Here is a 26,428-nt window from a genome sequence, read left to right on the forward strand (position 1 = left end):
AAAACCTTTCGAGTGGCTTTTGACGTTGGCGAAAAGTACATCCTCGAGCTTTATCTTCCAGAAGATTCCACTCCATTAAACGAGAAGCTAATACTTCGGCTTTATGTTTTGGAAGGTCCAAGTCTCTAACAAGATCATTGAGTTCACTTTGCGTGATTTTGTGCATTTCACTAGATGATGTTGGTATAAGGTGGGATCGTTAGATGTGGTAGGATTGCATGTATCTGACTGGTCTTCATCTTCCCTGTCACTAGAAAAGTTTATTGTTTGGCTATTGGAGGATCTGGCACTGGAAGACCCACTCCATGAGGCACTGGTCGCATCGCACTTGGTATATTAGGATACTGTATGATGCTCTTCTTTTTCTTGTTCAATCCTTTACTTAGCGGACGCACCAAGCAGAAGTAGCAATTTGTTGTGTGGTTTATAGGTTCGCGCCAAATGGCCGGCACTGGAAAACGCATGGAAACTTTTTTTTCCTTTCATCCATGCATTTAGAGTTGATGAACATTTCGTACAACAAACATGAGGAGCCCATGGTTTTGATTGGTCCCCAACACGGCACCCGAAATATAGGATATAAGCTTTTATCACTGCTTCTGACAATGTTCGCTTCCTTTGCCCAAAAATTGCATCTCCACATATATAACAAAAATTGTTGGGGTTATTAACACATCTGCGGGGCATTATAACAGCAGTTTTGATTCTACACAGTAACTCAGAAACTCACGTCACAATACACAATGGAGCACTCCGGAAGTCAAGCAATCTCAGACTGTGTTAGCTAGAAACAAAACACTGACGTAATATCATGCGGAGCACGTGTTGACCAATCGATATATCTGAGGATGTGGTCAAGGTCGTCGCCTCACAATACAATGTGCGTGTCTTATAACTGCGTGAAACACAGCATTCATTGGCATTCTTGAAATAACAAGAAAACGAGAGCTAAAAAACAGAAATAAGGACGTGACAGACTTCATATAGCACGAAAACGTATGAAAGCGTACCAAAATCTCTAAGATTGTTTTTTTACTTTATTTAAAAAACGGGAGCTAAAAAACAAAAACTATTGTCATTTTCGAATTCAGCGTACCAAAATCTATAAAGATTGGGCATTTTCCTTTATGTAAAAATTTCTTTGTTGAACAGTGTAATCGGTATTCTGCCAAATTCGAAGCTAGATGAAGAAATTATTTTTTCCATGATGTTTGAAGTTTTCGGTCGTTATTTTGACAAAAAGGAAGCTAGACGATGACATATTTTATTGATTAGAATTCTGTCAAAAATGAAGCCATGCGATGAAGAATTTAGTATCGATCGGTATTCCGAAAGAAATTGAATCTAGGTCATGGATAATTTAATAATGATTGAAATCTTCACAAAATTACAGATAGATAATAAAAATTACTTGATGACTGAAGATGTCAATTTTCGTTTTTAAAGAAAGGATTGTTGCTGTATCGATGTGATCTGTTCATTGGTTGCGATGGCTCCAGCACGTGCAAACATTAAACATAACGAGTTTCACAAGCCCGAGTCGGGGGATGAGAGTTGTAATCCGAGATCTGATAATTCCCTAAATCCACTTTCCGTGTTTACAACTAGATGTACATACTGTAAATGCCCTCCCGACTGCTTCTCGTTTAGATTGTCCGTGTTCGACTTTAATTTACAGCGTCGGTCTCTTTGAATTTCGCATTCGGCGAGAGTAGGTGAAATGAGATGCGCGTTGCCCAGCGAGTGGAGGAAAGTTCCCTCCTGACATCACGCCGGGAAACTTTTGTTCCCCGTATTCAAATTTCCCAGAGACAACAAAGACCTATGGATTGACCTGGGATGAAAAGCAACTACGCCCAGATATAATTAGCGGGAGACTGTTGCGAACCACAGGCACAAACACAGTGTGGCAAAGGTCACGCTGTGATGGTTGAGGGAAATTTCCCTCCGGTAATGTTTATTCACTTTGTGCGGAAATATTTTTCATCCAAAGAGGGACAGAGATTGTATTAATTGACTTTATGCTGAGGTAGGGATTGCCTGTACAATGTGCCTACGCTGTGAATCGAACTTGGGACACCTTTTTCCAATGAGAGAGACATGGTTAATCACTGCAGAAAGGCCTCCATTAAGTTAACGCATTATCATGTAATAAGGAAATATGTTCAGCTAAAGCATATAGCCAAATATCAAAAGAATTATTCTCATCTAGCGAGAGAGAACCACATTCTGCGAGGGAATATATTAAATAGAGACGGAATATTTTATCTGCAGAAACTAGAGGGGAATATTTGACGTCTGGCGAGAGAATATTTGACGTCTGGCGAGGGAATATTTGACGTCTGGCGAGGGAATATTTGACGTCTGGCGAGGGTATATTTGACGTCTGGCGAGGGTATATTTGACGTCTGGCGAGGGAATATTTGACGTCTGGCGAGGGAATATTTGACGTCTGGCGAGGGAATATTTGACGTCTGGCGAGGGAATATTTGACGTCTGGCGAGGGTATATTTGACGTCTGGCGAGGGAATATTTGACGTCTGGCGAGGGTATATTTGACGTCTGGCGAGGGTATATTTGACGTCTGGCGAGGGAATATTTGACGCCTGGCGAGGGTATATTTGACGCCCGTTGAGGGAATATTTGACGCCCGTTGAGGGAATATTTGACGCCTGGCGAGGGTATATTTGACGCCCGTTGAGGGAATATTTGACGCCTGGCGAGGGAATATTTGACGCCTGGCGAGGGAATATTTGACGCCTGGCGAGGGAATATTTGACGTCCGGCGAGGGTATATTTGACGCCCGGCGAGGGTATATTTGACGCCCGGCGAGGGTATATTTGACGCCCGGCGAGGGAATATTTGACGCCCGGCGAGGGAATATTTGACGTCCGGCGAGGGAATATTTGACGTCCGGCGAGGGAATATTTGACGCCCGGCGAGGGAATATTTGACGCCCGGCGAGGGAATATTTGACGTCTGGCGAGGGAATATTTTTTTCTCCAGAAGACGGAATATTTTTGTCCAGAAGACGGAATAATTTTGTCCAGAAGACGGAATTTTTTTGTCCAGAATCCGGAATAATTTTCTTCAGAAGACTGAATATATTTCCACCGGAGAGGGAACATTTATTCTATCGGGAGAACATTTTTATCCAAGTAGGGATTTTTTCATCCGAATATCTACATTTGAAGATTCTCTCTCGAACTAATGAAAGAAGGAAAATTAATTCGGAACAGACAATTATTTCTCTGTGATGGCAAATTCGCTGGAAAATTTAAATTTAAGGACGCTTTCCTACTCTTCGATAAGTGTTCTTTTTCCTTTCGGCTAGATTACATTTCCATTTTGATAAATAATAAATAAGTTTTTTGGTTTGTTTTCCCCATGATATTTTTCATTGCATGTTATAACGTTCGTAGAACTGATTTTTTTTAAAGTGGGAATTTGTGTTTAATCTAAAGTTTCTCTGGACGCTTTTTTGTTTCTGGAAAATCGTTACTTACACTACCAATGGAGGGATTTTTTTTTCATAAAAGTGGGAATTGTTTACATCAGAGGGAAATTTTGGGGAAACGAACCCGGCAACACTGTCACCGCCAGGCGCTGTTAACCCATCCGCCCGGAAAGCCAGCAAGAGACAGCCAAACCGCAGACCGCCTGGGAGTACACGGTCCTCTGGAAACGTGCGGTCTTCTAGACGAGAGAGGCCAAACAGGTGGTTTGTTTCAATGACGTATGGCGGCGAAACCCGCTTCCGGTTTGCTCCGGGTTTTATTTCAATCCGGGTCCCCCGAGACACGGCCCTTTGTTTAAACTGCACCGGGAATTCTCCGCTCGGGTTTCGGCCGGGCTGAACGATAACGTTTGCGCGGGAAAAACAGGGTGTGCCAAAATCAACCGTCTCTGTGAATAGCTAGAAACTGGCAGCGCGATTTTGATAGTCTCATTGATATCTCTCAAAGTACTTAAGATACCCAGGTGATATTTTGTGTACTGCTAGAACCGACAGTGCTATGTTAATATAGCAAGAATTAGCAGGATACCTGCGTTCGTCTGTCAGTCAGAGCCGTCCATATAAACCAGTGCATATTCTCAAATGTTTTTCATCTAGTTTTACACGTTTAGGTTCAATATATGTGTAATTGCTCATTATATATTATGCAAACTATTAAAACAAGCTGTTAAATCAGAACGTAAGTATTTTTTTTTTACTTAGAATGCCTTTGATAATGCGATATCACATTGGGGCCATTTCTTCCAGTGCATATATTTAGGTGTCAACGAAGAATAACATATGGGCTTGGATGGTGAAGATTGATTGATTTAGTTTATTTTACTTCGCGTTTTGTGCCTCTTGGGTAATTTGCGAAGATGGAGATGAGTGATGAAATGAAATTGATGAATGGACATTCACAAACAACCAAGCCCATCGGGATTCGAACCCGGGACCCTTGGCGTAGCAGCGCGATGTGCTAACAACTTTTTTTTAATTTATTTATTTACAATTTTTCTTTCATACAGTAATTTTACAGATTTTGGATAACAATAGTTCTTTTAACATTCCATCAGCACCTTTAAAAAATGTGCGAATATTTTTTTTCTTTTATCTTGAGACACTTTATGATATTCCTGTTTAACATATATTAAAAATTGATCATGAAAATCTATACCTTTATATATGCAGACAAACAATATATAATGTCCAAACAACCATTGTACACTACGCAATTTAGTACATGGAAAATACGAAAACGTAGGTAACATTATGTTATGCACAGTAAACGCATTGGGATGGATGCGACAAATTTTTCCTAATAACACACATAGATATTTCCATGTTTTACGTGTCCGTATGCATTCATTTAGCCAGTGTGAAATCGGACCATTTTGTTTACACCTATTCGGCCACAGAGTCCGGCTTTTGATGGTGAAGAATAACATCAGGTGGAAAGTGGTCGTGAGCTGATGGGAGTTCAAGTAAGCCATGCTTGTAGTTTTGGTACAGTCAACGGCAAAGATAATGGTAAGCAAATTGTCCACCGCTATTTCATTACTTTTTATTCTACCTACATCCTGTGTTGTTATAAGGAATGAAACTATGTTGGTTCGAAGCATGCATTGTTCTCTGCTTTTTGACGTCTTTATTTCGATTCATTGTCATAACATTGTGTAATACAGACCGAATGAAAATGGTGGTGTACAATGCGCCTACTGTTTCTTTTGCCGTTGGGTGTACATAGTGTCATTTTGTTGATCCCCTTTGTTAGGTCCCATGTTTAAATCCACTCTATACAGAGTGTCTGATAAACCACTCCCTATTTTTTAAGTGATTGTAACTTCTTTATTCGCTATCCGATTCTGTTGCAATTAGTGTTGTTATACACTCCATTCATTCAGGTTTTGTTTGACCTGACTAAAGCCCACAATGTTGTCATCCTTAACAATTTGTTCAAGAGCGATCCATAGAAACAGTGTGTCGAGGCTGTCATGAAAGTGGCCTCTCACGTTATGCAGTTGCAGCAATTCTCGTGAAAGATACCTCTTTTAAACCATAGAAGCCACATTTCATCCAGCAATTTCTTCCTGCCGAAAGTGACAGGGGAATGGAATTTGCAGAAAACTTTGTCATGGCATGTTGAATGGCCTAAACTGTTTGACAATAGTATGTTGACGTATTTCACGTTGAGGGTTTTGTTATCAATATTTGGATGGTTGAGCATCTTCATATGTGTGTTGAGAAAGCACAGGGACCTCCGAAGATAACAGTATGGTGCTGTGCCTCATTTTTTACAAGTGTTGCACCTGTTTGATTATGAAAATGTGTCGAGAATGTTGCATTATTCGGAGCTTTGAATAGTGCCAGACAAAACCTGAAGGAGTGGCTTGTGTAGCAACACTAGTTGGAACAGAATGGATAGCAAATAAAAACTTATAATTTGAAAATAGGGAGTGATTTACAAAACACCCTGTATATAAATAGGGTGTCCATCGGCAAAGAATCCAAAGTGTACCTCTTTTGCAGAGACAAATCGAAACAGTGAGCGAGTGAGAGCCTACTTATCTTTCTTGGTCAGTGCACTCTTTCCTATCAAACTCCTTTCAATTCTGCCTCTTCTGTCCTTTCATTGTCCGTTACTTCTCAGCGAGGATAAAGGAGAAGATAGAAAGAAAACCTCTCTCTCCTTAATCTCTCGCTCCTTCGTCTTTCATTTATCTTTCTCATCTTTCCCCTCTTGCAGACCATCCTAGCGGTGTGGTTAGCACAGGGTTTCCGGGTTTGAGTCAGAACCACCTGGTCATGGTGTTCTTCATGCGTGTTGCTCATAAATTCATCACTCATCATCGTCGCTATTGGCCAAAGTGGCAGAAAAGGGGAGTAAACTTCATCAATCAATAATTCATGCTCTCTCTCCCTCTCTTTCATTATTTCTGTCTGTCCGTAATTTCATTCCACATAAAACTACCTAAAATCTTTTTCGATCAAGGAGTCTCCAACAGGATTCGAACCAATAAATCTACAAGCAGGATTCGAACCAATAAATATCTACAAGCAGGATTCGAACCAATAAATATCTACAAGCAGGATTCGAACCAATAAATATCTACAAGCAGGATTCGAACCAATAAATATCTACAAGCAAGCTATCCAGTAAGCCAAGATTATGTCGAAAGCAGGAATTTTCAGCTACAAAACAGGATTTTTAAGTTCGAATCCTAGTTGAGGCATTTATTTCATTTCTTTAAGAAATTCATTTTTCGTCCTCAATGTCATGATTAAGCCAGAGGGGCAGAAAATTAACATAAAATTTAAAAAAAAACAAAGGACTATCTAGAATATACAAAAGTCTGTACAAAACACAAAGGATATAATCCGCCAATCCCCATTTTGCAAGTTAATTGCTCAAGTGCTCAGGCATCCCAACACGCACTCCACGCACACCAGTGGGACCCTCGACGCATAATTTTATCACTTCCCCTCCTCGTTTTATTCAAATACCGCCGAGAGTACCATTCCGGCCTCCTATGCTAAGCGTCCCCCAGAGTACTGTATGTATACAAGTACACCTGCTTCGCCAAAAGCTATTCGTCTATTTTGTACACCGCGTTTGGGAGAATTCAACTTGACGCATAACCCGTCATTACACATTAAGTGGGATAGAGTGTTGGATCGTCCGCGTACAACGCCGCATGCAGTTCAAACATGATCCGGAAGAGGCGCTCGCACGTGTCAAGCGCACTGCAAACGGACGGGGAGATTTACAGTGTCGCGATACAGTGCAAACATTCGCGCGGACGTCAAAGAGAGAGGGTTGGGTTGACGGGTCGGCTTGTGGGGAATAAGATAGAGTTCAATTCAGAACGATTTTCATGAAGGTGCAGTTTATTGCTGAAGTTGGAGAAGGTGAGGCTGTTTTTGGAGAAAGTGCGGTTTATTGCTTTTTTTTTTTTGGAGAAGGTGTATTTTTTTTTTTAGAAGGAGTAGTACTTCAGTTTTATTGGACGGTTGCTGTCTTTTAGACGGTACAGTTTATTGCTGTGTTTTCAGACTGTGTATTTTATTGCTGTGTTTTCAGACGGTACATTTTATTGCTGTTTTTGGAGAAGGTGGATTTTATCGCTGTTTTTGGAGAAGGTGTACTTTATCGCTGTTTTTGGAGAAGGTGTACTTTATTGCTGTTTATGGAGAAGGTGGATTTTATCGCTGTTTTTGGAGAAGGTGGATTTTATCGCTGTTTTTGGAGAAGGTGTATTTCATCGCTGTTTTTGGAGAAGGTGTATTTTATCGTTGCTTTTGGAGAAGTTGTATTTTATCGCTCTTTTTGGAGAAGATCTACTTTATTTATATCTTTCGGATAATGCGGTTTATTGCTGTTTTTCGAGATGGTGCAAATTGGATAAATAGGAAAATAAAATTAAGCATTTATCAACTATAGTGTAGCATTTAGCGCGATTTAGAGAGCATTCCTTCCATGTGCTTTGAACCTCGCCATAAATGAGCCGCTTGAACAGGTGGAAAAAATCTCTGTTCTCCCCGCCAGGATCGAACCCGAGTCTTTCGCATTAGGTTGGTTTGAGTTGGTGTTTTAAGTCCACTTTATGCACACTAAGGCTAATCGGGACAGGACCTAAAGTTTAAAGTGGGATCCGAACCACTTGTGCCTCCACCGGGTATCGAACCCGGGACCCCTCGATTACAAGGCAATGACGCTACCACTGCGCCATGGGGGAGGCCCCTCTTTCGCATTAGGGATGGAAAATCGATAATAAGGGAGGAATATCTAGAATGGGTGTTAACTATGAAATAACTGAACATCAAATATGTGGACATCACCAGAATAAAAAGACCATGACGTTGCTCTCTCCGCCCCCGATAGGTGCAGTGGATGTCAAAGTGGCCATCTTTTTTTTTCAGGATTTATTAGTTATCTAACAAGAAGAAGCTCTTTTGGACATACTGACTCTTCTTCAACGACGCGAAACCAACTCAACACTATGCTTTTCAATCGTTTAGTTTTATTCCACTCTAAAAGAGATTCCGTCCATTCTTTCTCTTGCTTTCCACTACACAGGGGCAGTCATTTGTTATTGCAAGCACTGGCGTACGCAGAAGGGGCTGATGGGGCTACAGCCCGCTCCGAAATTTTGTTAAAATCAACATTTTCAAATAAATGCAGCGAAGAAGTAGGGGAAAACCAGATGGTTAAATGCATACGTCTCTTAAAATGACCCACCATTGCCATTTTTGAGAGTGGAAATTTCCAAAATTACGAAATATATCTGTATGCCACCCCCCCCCCCCAAGAAACATCCTGTACAATTCCAGCCTCTCCCGAAAAAAAATCCTGGGTACACCAGTGATTGCAAGAACGGATTTAGCAAGTGAATCTCTTTTTTTAGTTTACCTGAATCGTCTTTTTTACTTGTCGCTACACTTTCACAAAGTTCGTCAGTTTCGTCCGTTGGCCCTTTGTCTGTTCTAGGAAGGTTAACATCCCGAAGGAAGATAATAAATATGTGAGGACTGACGTTGGGAAAGAGAATTGAATATGAGATAGAAATTTCGAGGAAATTGATCAGAAAGTGTGTGCCATTTTTTAAGCATGTGCTGGCTCGGTTGTAAAAGAGTACGGAGGAAGTCACATGGAAAATGGTCGCCTTTGAGCGGATGGAAAGTGCAAAATTATAAATGAATTTGATTCTGATTTGACATAGTTTTTGTGGCTAATCCGGAAGATGAGGATGCATGGTGATGATATGGATGAAGGGGACAGTCACGAACATATAGAGACGACACAATACACGAGACATAGAGTGCATTATAGTTACTGGATGCGAGTCGAGACGCCAGAACCTCGCTAGTCTGCGGAATGCAGTTCATGATGTGCTACGTTCAAGGGCTGATGACATTTGAGTGTCTTTGGAAAGGGTCAACCCTCACACCCCAAAATCCATAAATAAATAAAGAAGTGTCATTGGGCGGGCAATAATGACTGAAAGTAATAAATAAGTAGAAACTATAGGTAATATTCGAACATTAGGGCTCAGACCTATAAAAAGACCTAAAAATATAAAAAAGGACCTAAAAACTGAAAAAAAAGGCTTATAAATGTGATCCAAATTAATTAATAACTTCAGTTTTAACCTCCCCACCCCCTCCCTCTGCGCGGCACGTGCTGTCTGGTCGTACACACCGTGCTGAAAGCTTCAAAACAAGAGAAAGTTGCCACTTGCAGCGCGACCTTCCAGACAAGTTACGGTTAAAGGACCTTGCACCGTACCTGCTTCAGTCGTCCAAAAATGTTTTTCTTTAGTTTCAGAGATGGCTCAAACATTATTTCTTTACTACAGAAAGGACGTTTAAGAGGTGATGAACTGATGATGATTCGAATTGAAAATGGGCAGTAAAAACGTAGTCGAAAGGAGGTAAAGTTGCAAAAAGAAGCCGTTAAGATCTAAAAAGGCTAAAAAAGGACCAATAAGTCAAAAAAATCCGAAAAAAGCAAAACAAGGACAAATAAAACCCACCTTTTTCTGGCCTACAATGACCCAAAATGAACATATATTATGTTGGGCCTCGTCTTCCGACACTAGGAAAAAAAGGATTTTTCCTCAACTTCCGAGCCCAAACAGAGAAACAAGGAGGTGTAGCATGAAGAAGAGTGGTAAACACAAACAGGAACATTTTAAAAATGTGCACGTGCCTTGTTCTACTGAGGACAGTAAAGAACATCAGAATGAATCAAACTAAATTGGAAAACTTTGCAACAATAAAGACAAAATGGAAACCAATTAACGTATGGGGAATTAAAACAAGGTAGTGAAGATAAAGACAAAAATTGACATAGCGAGAGAAGAGAGAAACGATGAAGAGAACTCAAGGAGGGGTTGCAGAAAGCAGTTGAGGTATAAACAGAGAACAAAAAGAATTTTCAACCCGAGGATCATCGTAAACATTTCCTCCTAAGACGAGCGCAGAAAAGTGACTATAAAAATCGGCTAGAAAAAACCAGGACATAACCACGCTCTGCCTTTACAAAAGAAAGCATAACGAGGTAGGAGAAAATGTAAAGTAGCGAAAAGGAGGGAAGATGCGCTGAGAAAAGTGAGGAAACAAAACTCCACTGAATGTGGAAAAGGGGCAATTTCGAAAAAAAGAGAAAGAAAACGCTAGCCTGTGTATCCTGCGAGATTATAACCGTAAAGCGAACAACACAAAAGTTACAGGAGGGGAGAGAATGTAACATCCCCAAAACGTCCCGGCACAGATGCAAACGATCCGGTTTAATTCAATCCATACTTAAAACCGCCGGACACACCTGTTTCGTGTAGCACGAAATAACGCCGAATCGAAATGGGTTTTCCCGTTGGGTCTGGTGCCGGAGGGGCGGGAGGCTTTAAGGAATTGAGGAGAGAAAGCTAACCCCTAGGGGGAGAGTCAGGGTTAGCGGGGAAGCTTCTCTCAACCCTAAGGCCATATTATGCACAGGGTGGAGGATGACTGCAATATCCGGAAACATTCATTTTATCCTGGCAGGGCTGCAGCCTTGCCAGGCACGCACGTTGGGTGGAGTATCGAACCTCAGGATAGAGGGATGGAGCTTTCAATACTTTCTACATTATGGGGCAGAATATCGTGGTTCCAGTGCATTGTGGTTTCTGAACATTGGTATGGTTAAATGTATATGATTGTTCCGCATGAGAGGGTATAATGTAAATAATGTGATTACTGAAGAAACAATTTACTTGAACAATTCAGCTTAGAATATTCCTAATACATATTTTATAGCGGATTTAGAAACGTTAGTACCCTTTATTTATGCGAATTATTTTTATTGTTACGTTGTTCTATTCCGTCTTGCACAGCTTAGACAAAGCATATTTTCTCACTGGTAATGTTCTTCAGGAAGTTGGTCGAAATTTGGATAAAAGGTAGTATGTTAACAGGTAAAAAATAATGAGAAGTTCAAGTCAAAGTTGGCCTGTCTCAATGTGCATTTTCCAATTCTGATTGGCAATCACTTGCATTGTTTTCTGAGTAGTGTTTGACGAACAAAAAGATTCCCATTGTTGTCTGAATTCTAGCGACAATGGTTCTTCGTTAACACGGAAACTTAATTTGTACATTTTTCACTGTCTAGTTTACCTTTTACCTTTTGAAACACTATCTTTTGGAAACTATCTGGACTAGACTTGCCGTACAGGATAAAATAGGATCTGAAATAGGGTGCCGAACCTTTCAGTACAAAGCAATCATGTTAGCACCAATCGCGAAGAACCCTCCGGATAATAAATCTTGTGTGATTTATATTCAAATATTTTTAATTCATTATTTGAAATATTAATGTAATTATGATAATCAAAGGAGTACAAGGGCAGTAAAAAGTGTCCAACTGTTATGGGGGGGGGGTGGATGTCAAATTTCCTCTTCCCTTCTGGCATCCTCACTGGAAGTGGATACTGGGAGAAGTGCCAGATATCGATAGGAAAGTCGTCTTTCATGATGTTTGTTTTTGTAGCAGAGGTAAGGGAACTCTATCTAATGTTCCCAAGATGAAATTCCCTCCTCCTGCATTATGTAATGGCAGGGACATTCCTCAGCCGACAGACACCATTGCGTAAAAACATAAGATTGAAGTAGAAAACCTTTGTAGAATATTGCAACATGAATTATTGTAAGTAGTTTTGATGTACGATTTTCAGTAAATGTTGGTTACATTATACGTATATTGCGTTTTTGTTTGTGACGCAGCGCATAGCAGTAGAACGGTACATTGAAGAACAGTATATTGCAGGTTTTCGTTGAAATAACTATAAAGGTGCTCTAGCGGCGTCAGGAATGGGTGGGTCGTGGCCCACCTTTCACTTTCAGGGTAATTTACAGAAGAGCAAGAATCACATGTAGACAAGTAAAAGTAGAAAATAGACATGTGTGCAAAAGAGAGAGAAGAACAAAGAAAGAAGGGGAAGGAAATAGAGAAAGAAGACTGATAAACATGAAAGAAGGAAGTGCTAGAAAGGCATAGGAAGAAAAGTACGGTGAATGTATAGATAAAAAGAGAAAAATAAGGGAGAAAACTTAGAAAGGTATGGAGGGAAGTAAGAACAAGGGTGAAGATATGGGTCAACAGAGAAAGAAAATGAAGAAAGGCATAGGAAGAAAGAAAGAATGAAAGTAAAGATATAAATTAACACAGAAAAGAAAAACGAGGGAGAAAGATAAAAGAAGAAGAAGAAAAATAACAAGGGTGATGATATAGATAAACCGAAAGCGAAAAGAGATAAAGAAGTAAGACTGAAAGATAGGCATAGGAAGAAAAAAAGAAACGAAGATGAAGGTGAATCTAGCAGACATGGCTACCAGAGTAGAGCCATCTGAGAGAAATATGCCATTACGTTGTTGTAAATCAATTCTCCTTTACATTTGAACACCCCTCGTATATCATGAATTCACCTCACGATTCATCATGGTCAAGGTATACTTAAATAGAAAAGCAACCTGAACTAATATACGAAAGCATCAATTGGGTTCTACCACAGCTACACGCCCTTCCAATTCCGATATCACCTGCATCTAGAAGACCCCCTTCCATCCCTTCTCCCGCCATCCTCTGCGACAGGCACCGCCTGGCGCATCCCCCACCCTCCAATCCCTTCTTTTGTTCCCTTCCTTTAAGCTGCTTCATCCCGTTTTTCGTTAACCCCATTCCCATATTGGAGCACAGCAATGCTGACCCAACAATGGACATGTTGGCTGTATTCATCGGTGACCTCTTTTTTTTGTTGGGTGGTGCCGTGGAAGCTTTTATTTCGCCCATCGCATTTTTTTCCATGGCATCTGTGAATGGGGGTTGGACACGGGAGGATATTTGCTGGTTCGATTCTTTTTTAGAAACTTCCATGAATTGTCCCCTTACACGTGTAGACCCAGTCACTGACGAACCGTTAGAAACGAAGCAAGTCCACCTATCCTTCGTGTATATACCCTATTGCAGCCAACTCACTAAGTTTCATCTCCCCAGCTTATTCAGTATTCAAATGTCCACATCCTGTGTTCGGGGACTACATAGCTATGACTACCGATAGTCAATACACTACCATGGAGACGGTGATAGAAGTAGTCTGTGATACGTTGGTGTGTGTGTGTATATATATATATATATATATATATATTAAACCAAGTAGAGTCCAAGCAATTTTTCAGTACTGAAATTTCCTTTCCTTCCACAGTATTCGTTCATTCGTCATTGAAGTTTCCTTTCTTCGTTCAGCATTGAAATTTCCACGTGATATCTTGCTTCAACATTGAAATTGACTGGCCTTCCACGTACACACGTCTTCTTTCTTCAGCATTGAAATTTTCTTGCTTTTTTGCGTGATTTGTTCTTTCGGAATAAAAATGTCCTTGCTTTCCCCACGTCATTTATTCCTTCGGCATTGAATTTTCCTTGCCTTCGTGATTTCTTTCCTCAGCATTGAAATTCCTTGCCTTCCACGTGTGATTTGTTCCTTCAGCATTGAAATGTCCTTACCTTGTACATGTGATTTTCTTCCTTCAACACTGGAATTCCATTGCCTTCTGCGTAAATTATTCCTTTAGCACAGACATTCTTTCTTCTTGAATCCTTCCTTCACATGAATTCCGCACGTCATTTCCTCCTTCAATATTGAAATTACCATTACTTGTACAGTCACTAACACTTTTGTGGTGTAACAACCTCACTGACATACACTGGAATCATTACAACCCACAATTTCATGTTACTGTACAATAATTAGCTATACCTTTATAACGACTTTGTCAGTATAACTCAAACTCAGCATCAGCACAATAGGCAGCTACGGTGCTACATTGAAAAGGAAATTTAAATTTACATACACAGACAACTTTACAACTATTATATTGACAAAAATAAAAAAAAACTAGAAACAACAAAAATCACAATAGCATCAAATCATGCATGTGTTCACAAGAACATTTATAAGATACCAATGCTATACATAAAAAAAATATATCTTTGTTATCTCCTTCCAGGATAAAGTCAGTCTTTGTATCTACAATTCTGAGATTCAGTTTTCGAAATTCATCATCTGAGCAAATCACCTCCAAACGTAGAACATATAAGTGTCACTCTATGCGACCTTCCTCAAAGCAGTCATTGGAGAAACTGTAACTTTTACAAGCCTGCCCGTTAAGGAAGATGAAAACAGATACCTATTCACTGCTTCCAATTCAACATGGCATCTATTATGCATATCAGTGTAATTCCACAACTTTCGAATCTTTATATGATTATATCATATTCAAAGTTCATTCGAGTCATAAAAGGCTTCTATATAACTTAAACATCCAAGTTATTATAACATTGCCCAGTTTAATGCTTTAAAAGCAACAATTATTGTACAAATATATCACCATTCCATATTGCTCAATCTGTGCTTATCTTTTTTCCCTCCAGAGATCTTTTTTTAAAGTCACAGACAACTAGTATTAGAGCAACTAGTTCAAGCCAGATTTTTTAGTATGAGTTATCTTCAATTGTTTTTGTTTTATATTTTTGTCCATAAGTGCTTAACAGCTTGAATGTTTGTGTAGTAAATGTACATATTTGCTCTGTTACAGCTATTTTACTATGTATATCACAATATACTTATCTAATGATTACAATTACCATTTTTTGAATGTTGATACAAAATACCAAGTATGACATCATATTATACATTGAACAATTTTAAAGAGTTGACCTTTGTATATAAACCTTGATGCCAATGCAAATGTACATAATTTCAATAAATTTAATTATAAATTTGAATGTATCATATCTTTCTTGTCTGAAAGAACACATATGATTTAAAATATTTGTTTTTCATTTTGTCAGTCAAAAATAACTGTTATGAATATGAATTCAACATATTGCACAATTTGATAATTTTGTCATTATATACAAATTGGCTTTTTTAAACATCATATTTAATAAAATTAGTTTAAATAATAATTTCAGACATTTAATTGCATTATATGAATAAATTTTGAGTAATCATATGACTAAATTATTATTAATATTGCACAAATGTGGAACTTTGGACTTAGCCTAACTATTTTCATATGTTGTTATGACAATGTATTATTTTTATTGTCATACCGTCAATACAATATTTCTATTACCTTCATCCCAAATCTCATTTGCTGAGAACAGACCATCTTCCAAATTTCACATGCACACTTCTCGCGTTAATATTTCAACGCCTACTTTGTTCCCGTCATCGATCCTTGTTACTCTTCCTGACACCGGTGAATTCTGGAATGCCTCATTTTTAACTTCCTCATCTTACCTCGTGGCGTTTATCTCCGCATTCCTTCACTCCTTTCGCTCATCCTGCACTTAGGGAAACGAGGTGGAAATTGAGTTTCACCTCCTACCTTTTCTCCCAACTTTGCTTTTCCTTTCTGAAATTTTAACTACGTGATTGAAATTATGCGCCGGAGGAGTAGGGTTGCCAGCTGCAATGTATTTATCTGTTCCTCACGATAATTTTCTTTTTACTAGTTTGAATTAAAAATGCATCTTTGGCGCTTCCCTGCTATCTCATTGCACACGAGACAGTTTCGAACTGTTGCGATCGTTTCACATAACGTAATTGTAATTTTAGATTGGTTCGTCTCTGTGTAATTATTCAATCAGAGTTTCAAGTCTCAATTTTATACAAACGACATTGAACGCAATGCAAGGCCAATTGTCCAGCGTTAATTTCAATAGATGAATTAGCGGAATTTGTACATTGAAATTTGAGCTATACTCTGTCCCGGGAATCTATGGAGCGAGCGAGCGAAAGCAAGTCTCTGCGCAAGTAGAGACTCGAGAGGGCTCGATTATTGAACACATGTCAGGGAACGGGATTGCGTGGAGGCGTAAAAGCGACTGTCGCTACCGGCTTTTCCAGCATCGTATACTGTTTCGCCCCGCCCATTCTCTTTCTTCCCTTCTCTACTTATGCGCGACCTTGCTCCAGAGATTCCTGGGATAGAGTATAACTCCTCGACTTCACCATAACGTCACTAGCTGTTGGTGGTATACGAGATGAATCTGTCTCCGCACCCTGCCAACATTTCTATTATGGTTTCCGACAAAAAGCGTGGTTGCATACGAGCAGCGTTGTTGCATACATACAGGATTACATTTCATTTTCTGAGAGGGAGCGGTTCGTAGCTTAAATATCCTAGCCAACCATGGCAATTAGAGCACTTGGGTAATAATAAGAAGACAGATCACTTAAACTCTAGTTACCTGCTTCTAATGATACCTTCATAGTTAGATTTTTAGGAAGCTGCAAAGAATCACCGAGATGACTCAAGCAAATAACTTCCTTCCAAAAAGAACATCCATTCGATGTGCCACATTTGTCTTATGGTAATGGAATTTCTACACCCTAACTGAAAACTCACTTCTAAATGATTGTGGGAATTACCGGTAATGCGTCTGTAAATCGGAATTTATTCATTCTAATAAACACATATTTACGTGTTCGAGGATAACTATTTTTTTTTTTACAAAGAAGTGTACTACAAACCGTATAAGATGCCTTATGACTTTCACAACTTGCAGGAGAATTGAAGAATTTACTAACGCTGTCATCTAGTGGCAGTAAAGGAAACTACATCATACAATCACTTTAACTCTTTACTAACATTAAAAAGAGAATAGGAGGGGAGAGGTAGGTGGCCGAGTGGTGCAACAACACTTACCCCTGCTTCCCGTCAGTGGCGCTGGCTGTTACTCTCAATGATGAACTTAGATATTTGTAACTAAAAAGGAGAACAGGGCTTATATAGTAGCCAGTTCCGCTGTACTTTGCAACCTCCGTTTTCTGTGGAATTCTCTTCTGCAAGTCGGAGGAAACCGGATGTGAAGTACACCAGGAACCAAACGTTCTGCACCCGCATCCCTAACCATCTACAGTAGCATAGAATCGAGGCATCAATGATGAAACGTTGCTAAGAAATGTTCGACTGTGTCCTTTACTCGCTCTTAAAGTTTGTCCGTGCTTGACGGCGACATCTTAAATACAGGGTGTCTAAAAATCTTTACTACAGGTGTAAACCAACAGAATGGGACGTTTGGCGAAAAATATTCATAATTAGCTAATGTTATGCAGTATTGTTTTGCTGTGGATGACACATCTGCTGCCCCTTTCTGATGGATATTTACATTGCAGCAAATACATTCTACTTATGTTCGATTCCGTTCCTTCGCTTTTTCCTATAAGACCGGACTTTTGGAACACTCTGTGTATAAATGAGAGCCGCGATGCCCTTGCCTACAAGATGTCTGACTGCCACAGGGGAGATCTGGGTTGGATGGGTGAGGTCAGATTGGAATTTTTCCAAGTAAGCTCTGTGGCATACTTGGGCGAGGGGTGGATTGGCCAGAGTATGATGCTGATCACATTACCTCCAGCTTGGCCGAGGTCGAGAATGTGCGGAGAACTACCTCAATACCTTCAATGTGACTCCATGGTACTAAAAATTAGAAAAAGTAAATGGGGGGGAACCCTCTAAAGAAGCCCCCTCCACCCGCATACATTAAGAGGGTATACGCTTATGTCCTGGTGCCTTTAAGCAATAAACCAGGACGTCATTTCCTCAGAATTTCGGTTCCCCCGTTTATTATGTACTAATTTATTTAATTTTTGTTTTACAATTTACAATAAAATAAAAAAACCGTATACACTGGTATTTAAGATTACACTAACTTTGATTTATATGTACAGTCACGGGCACTGGTGGCTTGTAACTACACCATTGATGTTCAATGGATTCGTTACAACCCAGAACTATCCGTGACTGTACCTTGGTTGATCTGGTTTCCAAACTTTCCAAAACAATCAATGTGTACATATTGTAAATTGTTAGAGATAAATGCGAAAATTATGTTAAAAGATATACTATAATCGAATCTAATAATCTGTAAACCAATCATCGATCTGTTTGGTCAACATATGATATCTAAACCTCGATAATTCATGACACTGTGAAATGATGACGTTAGGTAATGCCATAAAAGAAGAAGATCCTTATTCATGCAGCCACGGATGCAAAAAGATGAGCCTGTGTAGATAATGAAACGACTCTGGCCTACTAAGATGCAAGAAGTTCTGGCGTATGGCTAGAATATTGAAAATATTCATTACATCATTCAGGATTCGAACCACAGAATATTGCAAGCCAGACGATGTTGCAGTGGGCCTTCTTGAAAGCGTAATGCTAACGCCCTCGCCGTGCCGGGTCTGTGGAGGCACACAGTGGTTCAGATCCCACTTTAAACTTATCGTGTATTGATTCGAAGAACTTATTCAATGAAACACTTTGGTTCGAACATTTTTATATTAACTTCAATAACACATGTATAAAAAATCAACAACAAGTAACTATAACAACAATATATATATCATTTGAAATTTATGGCTGTTTCAGCCCATGGCTTCATAACTTAACTTCCACTAATATATAACAAAACTGTAGGTCCAATCCCAATTAGCCCGTCTGTGCGTAAATTGGATTTAAAACAAACTAAGATAGACGTTGCAGTGAAAACATTGCTCTAGAAGCTGTCCTTAAACAACATTTTTAAAAAATTAACAAGTTCACATAATTTTCCACCCACTGGCAACCCTTGCAGGCTCTTCTCCAACCGCCTCCAAGTTTGCTTACTCCAAGATTTTTTTTCTCCCTTCCACATCCTTCCCGTTGTGCAAATGAGGAAAGTTAGCGACTGACATAATTTGCTTTGTTTTGAGGGAAAATGAGAATCATGGAATGGGGGGGGGAGAAAAGAAGATCCAAGAGAGAAGAGAAAGAATTTGAATTCTTAATCGTCTCTCAGTTTTGTTAATTTCATAGAGGAAGGAAGAGCCATGTGCGGCTTGATACCAAACAGTGTTTCCGCCGGACTGAAATCGTACTTTATTTGATTATGTGCAAGGGAAGATTACGTATCGTGATTCTCGAAAGCGATACTTTCGTTAGTGTTTAAGAGAATGCCACATTAGTGACCGAGCGAGTTGACAGGTGGCTGGAGCCTCTGCATCGGTGTCTGTCTCATCAATCATCACTCATCGCCGCGATTAGACTAAACAGACAGAAAATAAGCCACGATAAGTAGCGGAGTGGTTAGCATGGTGCGCTACGACGACAAGGATCCCAGGTTCGAATCCCGGCGAGGGCATGGATGTTCTATGCGAGTGTCAGTTCATCAATTTCATATCATCCCTCATTCTCGTCGTCCCGATTAGTCAAACGTTTGTTTTACTTCGCTTTTCAGCTACGTTTGGTTGGCTAATTGCGAAGATGGGAATGAAAGGAGATGAGGTGAAGTGCACGGGAGGATAATTACGAAGACGCATGGACAGGACATAGCACGGCCCATAATGGCTGGAAGTCTACGCGCCATAGTTTTGTTAGTCTGCAAGAATGCAATTCAAGGTGTACTATGTGGAAGAGAAGATGACATTTAGGTACTTATGAGGAAGTCATCTCTTTTTCTCTGTCTTGTCTTCTCTTTCCTTTTTATTATATTATTATTCCCCTGCTTCTTTCCTTTGTTTTTCATTCTCTCTGCTTTTTCTTTCTCCTTATCGCTTTCTTCTACTTATCTCCCGTTCTGTTCCTCTAGCTTTATCATGTCTACTTTCATTTATTTCTCTCTCTCTCTTCTTTGTCTCATTTTCATTTCCCTCTATTTCGTTTTGTTATTGATTCTCTCTCTTCTCTCCTCTTCTTTCTCCTCTGCGTATCTAAATCCTCCTTAATTTTCTCAGTTTCTTTGTTTGTTTATTTTTCTCTTCCTCCACTTCGTCTTTCACTTCCCCAGAATTTCCTCATTTCTACTTTTCTTTGTTGTTTCTTTGTTCCACTTCTTCATTCTCTACATCTCACTTCCCCTTCAATTCCTTCTTTCTCCTCTTCCTTCTCTGCGTCTCTCACTTCCACTTCATTTCCTCCTTTTCTTTCTCTTCCTTTCATGTCTTCCTCTTCATTCTCATCGCAGGTAGGACGTGAACGATTCCAAAATTTCCTTCTCTTTTTCTCTTCTTCCTTAAATATCTTTCCCTAAGAATACCATCAGCTGGCAACCCTGCGAGTAGCTACCGCCTGAACTTACTCTGTTGTACTTAATCGTCCGCAGACTCCCCGCCCTCTTCTAGACGTTGCATGCGAGTGACCCCTGCTATTCTCAGCTGACATTAAACTAATGAGGCGAAGGGGGAGTCCCCTAATCTCATTCTACCCACCTCAAAACTACTCTAACACGCACGGCTCCTTCCCTCGGATCGACGTCAACCTAGCGACGGAAGATCAATCAAGCCAGTCACCCACAGCACGTGGCTGCCAATAAGGAATGTCATTTGACCTTGGAAAGTTTCTTTTGCGCGAATTCCTTAGCCACAATCACGATATTCGCAAACATTCTTGAAAGGGTCCTTAGATCATGTTATACGTCATGCAACATCACAATATTAGCCTTACTGTGTACGTCCACAAGGGAGAAATATGCTAAAATTGTATTTTGGCGCCCAAAAAAAGTAGTCTGACATTTTATCTGCAGCAGGACTAGGTAGACAAGCGCGTAAGTGAAATTTTCGCGGTAAATCACTTTCGACGTTTTATTTTCCATTTATTCCGCTACAGAAGTTTAGTTTCGCGTTTTATCCCTGTCGCGATTGTTCCGTTCGTGTTTATTCCAGTTACCAATTTTAGTTTCTCACTTAATCTTTCTTACAATTGTTCCTTAAACGTTTATTCATATATGGAATTTTTCACACTTAATGTCTGTCGCAATTGTTCCTCCAACGTTTATTCCTATAGGGAATTTTTCACACTTAATATCTGTCGCAATTAAGCTCCTCGTTCGTTTATTCCTCTAGGGAATTTTTCACACTTAATCTCTGTTGCAGTTGTTCCTCCAACGTTTATTCCTATAGGGAATTTTTCACACTTAATCTCTGTCGCAATTGTTCCTCCGTTTATTCCAGTAGGGAAATTTTTAGACTTACTCTCTGTCGCAATTGTTCCTCCAACGTTTATTCCTATAGGGAATTTTTCACACTTAATCTCTGTCGCAATTGTTACTCCAACGTTTATTCCAGTAGGGAATTTTTTAGACTTACTCTCTGACGCAATTATTCCTCCAACGTTTATTCCTATAGGGAATTTTTTACACTTAATCTCTGTCGCAATTGTTTCTCCAACGTTTATTCCTATGGGTACCTTTAACAATTAATCTCTGTCGCAATTGTTCCTCCAACGTTTATTCCTATAGGGAAATTTTCACACTTAACCTCTGTCGCAATTGTTCCTCCAACGTTTATTCCTATAGGGAATTTTTCACACTTATTCTCTGTCACAATTGTTCCCCCAACGTTTATTCCTATAGGGATTTTTTCCAGCTTAATCTCTGGCGTAATTGTCTTCCAGTGTTTAGTCCGGTCTATAATTTTAGCTTCGTGATTAATCTTTGTCACATTTGTTGTTTCTTTCGCGTGTATTCCGTACTGAATTTTGTTCTTGCGCTTAATTTCTGTCGCTCGCGCTTTTTCCGGTATAGAAATGTAATTTCGCGCTTAATCTCTTTCGGGATTGATTCTTTACAGTTTATTCCGGTACTGAATTTATGTTTCGCGCTTAATCGTTTCGCGAATTTTCTTTGGTGGTTCTTCCTTAATCCGTTTCGCGATGAATCCCTTTCCTAGGTTTTCTACCCCCTCTGACGTCAGAAATACCAGGCTTTGTTGCATATTATTATTATTTGCGAATGTTATGTTTTATTTTAGTAAATATTCAAACTGTGGCCCTGAAATTGAGAGAAAAATATCATTGAAACACAATACTTAACCGTTTTTCTTTAACAAATTTTGTATCCTTTAGCTGTATTTCCCTCGCACATTTACTAGTTTGCTTCTCACTGCACAAGCCAATTGATGCTCATATCGTCTCCATTCCTCTTTTCAGACGCAGCATCCGAAGACCAAGTCTTCTGCCATCAACATGTGGCTGCACTTTACATACTCATCCTTCATCGTCACCGTGGTGTTAGGAACAGGTGAGTTGTTGACATTTTTAACATTTAAAATCTATTTATAGCCTTAAAGTATGTGCAATAACTGTTTCACATTACACGTCGTGTGATTTATGAAAGAGATTTCGCCATGTGTAAGTGGTATCATATGGGAGAGTACATGACCGAAATAGAGTATCAAGTGCCATTTGGGTATGGTTACGTGCTGTCGCAACGAGGTTCCGACGTCCTCTACTAGATGGCAGTGCGGGACGTGTAAATTGTATAGAGGATCGTTAATTTCTGCGTAGAAAAAAGATAACTGATTTATCATGGCCTGACTACCAGACCATGATAACTGTAAAGAAATTTGGCGTATATGTAGGTATTATGCTATGATTTAAAAGCACATAGCAAACACGTTGGAGCTCTGTTTTGAACTCTTATCCTTGTCTGAAAACTTTTGCTCCAATCCATTGATTGATTTGCTTTATTTTACTTCGCTCTTTGTGCTACTTTTGGCTAATTTGCGAAGATGAGAATGAGTTAAGCTTAAATTGATGAATGGACACTCACAAACACCCATCCCATGCCGGGATTCGAACCCGAGAGCCCTGGTGTCGTAGCGCGACGTGTTAACCACTCCGCCACGGGGGCCGGCTTTGCTGCAATCTAATCTGATCATCAAGGTTAGGGTTCATCAAAAAATTGCAACAATAGTTTCTTTATTTTTTTGAAATTCCGAATTCTTAAGATTTCTACATTTTTGTTACCTGAAGAGAGGTACTTCAAAGTAATATGTAATGTTTTGGTTACATCGTCGGCCTCCGTGGCAGAGTGGTTAGCACATCGCGTTACGACGCCATGGGTCCCGGGTTCGAAACCCGGCATGGGTGTTTTTGAGTGTCCATCAATTTCATCATATCATCACTCATCCCCGTCTTTGCTATTAGCCGAAAGTGGCTGAAAAGCGAAGCAAAAATAACCAAATCAAAATCAATATTTTGCTCAAATTGAATGTGAGTTAAGAGTCATTTGAAGGACAACGTAACAAAGAAACAAACGTAATTATTATGGTACGTCTGTCAGACCGCTGGTTGAAAATAAAATTCAATAAGATTGGAACAAACAAAGGCAAGATGTCGTGATCTTATTAGCGTGTAGGTATACAGAAGGTTAGAGGTTGGTGGTTGGAGGGATGCGAGAAATCAATTTCAGGAGAGGCTATAGCCCCATCATCTCCTCCCTGCGTACGCCAGTGATCATATAGGAACTTGCAATATTTGCTGACTCGGTGTACAGGCGCCAGAGACTAGTTACCGGGCGAGGAATACACGCCTTTTGCAGATTCAAGTGCAGTATCGTTCTTCAGCTGTTTTTCTGGTTTGCTTAATAGGACGTGTGCAAATATTTTGCTGGCAAGATGCTGTTGGTAACCAAAGAATCTGGCACGAGAAAGGAATCCGAAGGAGAAAAAGGGGGGGGAGGAAAAGAAACTGACACAATCTTGGCCACCGCAAAGCTGCGACACAGCTCTCTGTAATACACTCCTTCTCCTCCATGGATCCGCCATTCATATACCCTCATTTTGGACCTTATTCTGTGCGTTATGTACATCGTGAATCTTCCCGGAGGAGGAAGAAGAGGCAGAGACGCGAGAAGGAGAGATTTCTGCTGATGCCCGCGGCGGAACGAGAATCGAAATATCCTCCCTGAAGATCCGCAATGGAGGAAAGGGAGTGGAAAATCTTCTGCAAGATATATCGCGAATTATGTCGTCTTCTTTTTCCACTTCGAGAAATCCCCGCTGAGGCGTTGTGTGCCCTGGCGGTTCATGAATTACGTCGTACTCCTTCTGTATCGCGTGTCCATATATTTCTTCATTATTCTCGACCACCGGGTAAGGATCTAGTACTGCCAACTCCCCTGACCATATACCGTGCTTTATAAAAGTATTTCTGATCCTAAACGGTTAGTAAATATTATACATAGGACTTTCATGATTTCCAATCTGCTCGTTCCTTATTTTCAACATTTTATCTTTGTTCCTTACTCTTTGTTTCTGGTTTCATCATTTTCTCCCATTTGTTCCTTGTTTCAGCATTTTCTCTCGTTTGTTCCTCATCAATGATTACTCTTTGTTCCTGGTTTCATCACTTCCTCCCATTTATTCCTGATTTCAGCATTTTCTCTAGTTTGCTCCTTCTCAGTGATTAATCTTTGCTTCTTTCTTAATTTTCCCATCTGTTCTTCATTTCTGCATTTACTCTACTTTGCTCCTCGTTAGTGATTACTCAATGGTTCTGGTTTCATCATTTCTCCCAACTGTTCTTAATTTCTGTATTTACTATAGTTTTCTCCTCATCAGTGATTACTCTTAGTTTCTGGTTTCATCACTTTCTCTCATTCATTCCATATTTCTGTTTTGAGGCCTGTTTGAACGTTTGTTTCCCCATCAATTATTTTTCTCCTGTTTCCTACCTTCATTACTTTTATCCAGTTTCTTGTGTTGCTTCATTTTCTCCAATTTGTTCACCAATCATTTTTCTTGATCTCACTTTCATCAGTTTCTCTTACTTGTGTATTTTTATCTATTTTTTTCCCATCCGTGATTCCCTTTTGTTCATAATTTCATCATTTACTCTCATTTGTTAGCCAGTTTGTTGTTCATTAACTCATCTTTTCCCTTAATTTAATAATTCTCTCATTTGTTCCTATTTTCTTTACTTTCTCTCATTAGTTCATCAGCGATATTTCTTTTTTTTCTCATTTCGTGTTATAGCCCTTGTTTTATTCATTCCGTAATATGTTTACCAATTTTCTGTGTCAATGGTTTTTGGCTCCCTTTACCTTCATGGTCATCATAACATTTGTTCCTCATCCGTAGTTTTCATCACTTACTTTCTTACCAGACACTTTCCCGGACTTAAATCGGTAAATAGTAATCATACTGGTGATATTGGCCGAAAATATTTACTCAACGTAATCAAAATCCCTGATGTACTTCTTGAGTACTGAATATTAAATGTGGTTTAATGTTCCTGATTAATTAATTAAATTTTATACTGGATGAAATACTTGAACCGGCTACTCTTAACTAGGAACAAAGAAACCCAACGCAATAGGGATCTTTACGTGCCTTCCCCCCCCCCCCCCCGCACATTCTCGAAATCACGTGACTTAATTCCGACAGAGTTGCCCGCCTTCTCCGATCCAATAAGAGACTGTCGGTTTGTCCTGAGGCAAGTCGGCGGATCGAAAGTTTGATAGATTCTCTCCGAAGCTCATGACACGGGAGAGGCCTCTAACGATTTTGCCTCCTGGTGTCCCCCCACGCTTCCTCCTCAAATTAGAAGCCCCAATGTAAAATAACTTTGAAAAAGTCGCAAACCTATAATTTTATAAACTGATATTGACTTTCTGGAATCTAGAGGGCAGTAAGGTACGGTTGTGTATCTCTGGTCCAAGATTTTTTTTTCCAGTGTTTCATGTTTTTTTACTAAATTTGTTCCTCGTCTATGATTTTTTGCTAAGTTTTAGTTCTAGCTATCGTTTGTCACTCGATTTTGTTCCTTGGCTGTTGTTTTTAACTTGGTTTTGTTCCTTGGCTGTTGTTTTTAACTTGGTTTTGTTCCTTGGCTGTTGTTTTTAACTTGGTTTTGTTCCTTTTCTGTTGTTTTTAACTTGGTTTTGTTCCTCAGCCATGCCCCTCGAGCGACAGTCGCAGAGGAAACCACAACAAGACAACAACAACGTCAATGGAAAGGGAAAAGAACAAATAGAAGTCAAGGAAACCGCCCTTCTACACCAATAAACAAGAAATTTCATTCATTCAGCCATGATTTTTCACTCTGACTTTTTCCTCAGTCGAGGT

General features: G+C 39.7%; 1 protein-coding gene across 2 annotated transcripts in view; it reads left to right on the top strand.

The window, feature by feature from the left end:
• The window catches only part of LOC145997389 (Ig-like and fibronectin type-III domain-containing protein 2), a 430,200-nt gene that overhangs the window by 218,314 nt on the left and 185,458 nt on the right, over nucleotides 1-26,428 (top strand). For both annotated transcript variants that reach the window (XM_083134380.1, XM_083134381.1), the window contains exon 3: nucleotides 22,509-22,599. In XM_083134380.1, coding sequence (XP_082990506.1) covers nucleotides 22,545-22,599 — 55 coding nt within the window. In that variant the 5' untranslated portion in view covers nucleotides 22,509-22,544. The remainder of the gene's footprint in view (nucleotides 1-22,508; nucleotides 22,600-26,428) is intronic.

The sequence above is a fragment of the Lepisma saccharinum genome, chromosome 13 (genome assembly GCF_977018435.1).
Source record: "Lepisma saccharinum chromosome 13, izLepSacc3.1, whole genome shotgun sequence".
Lineage (NCBI taxonomy): Eukaryota > Metazoa > Arthropoda > Insecta > Zygentoma > Lepismatidae > Lepisma > Lepisma saccharinum.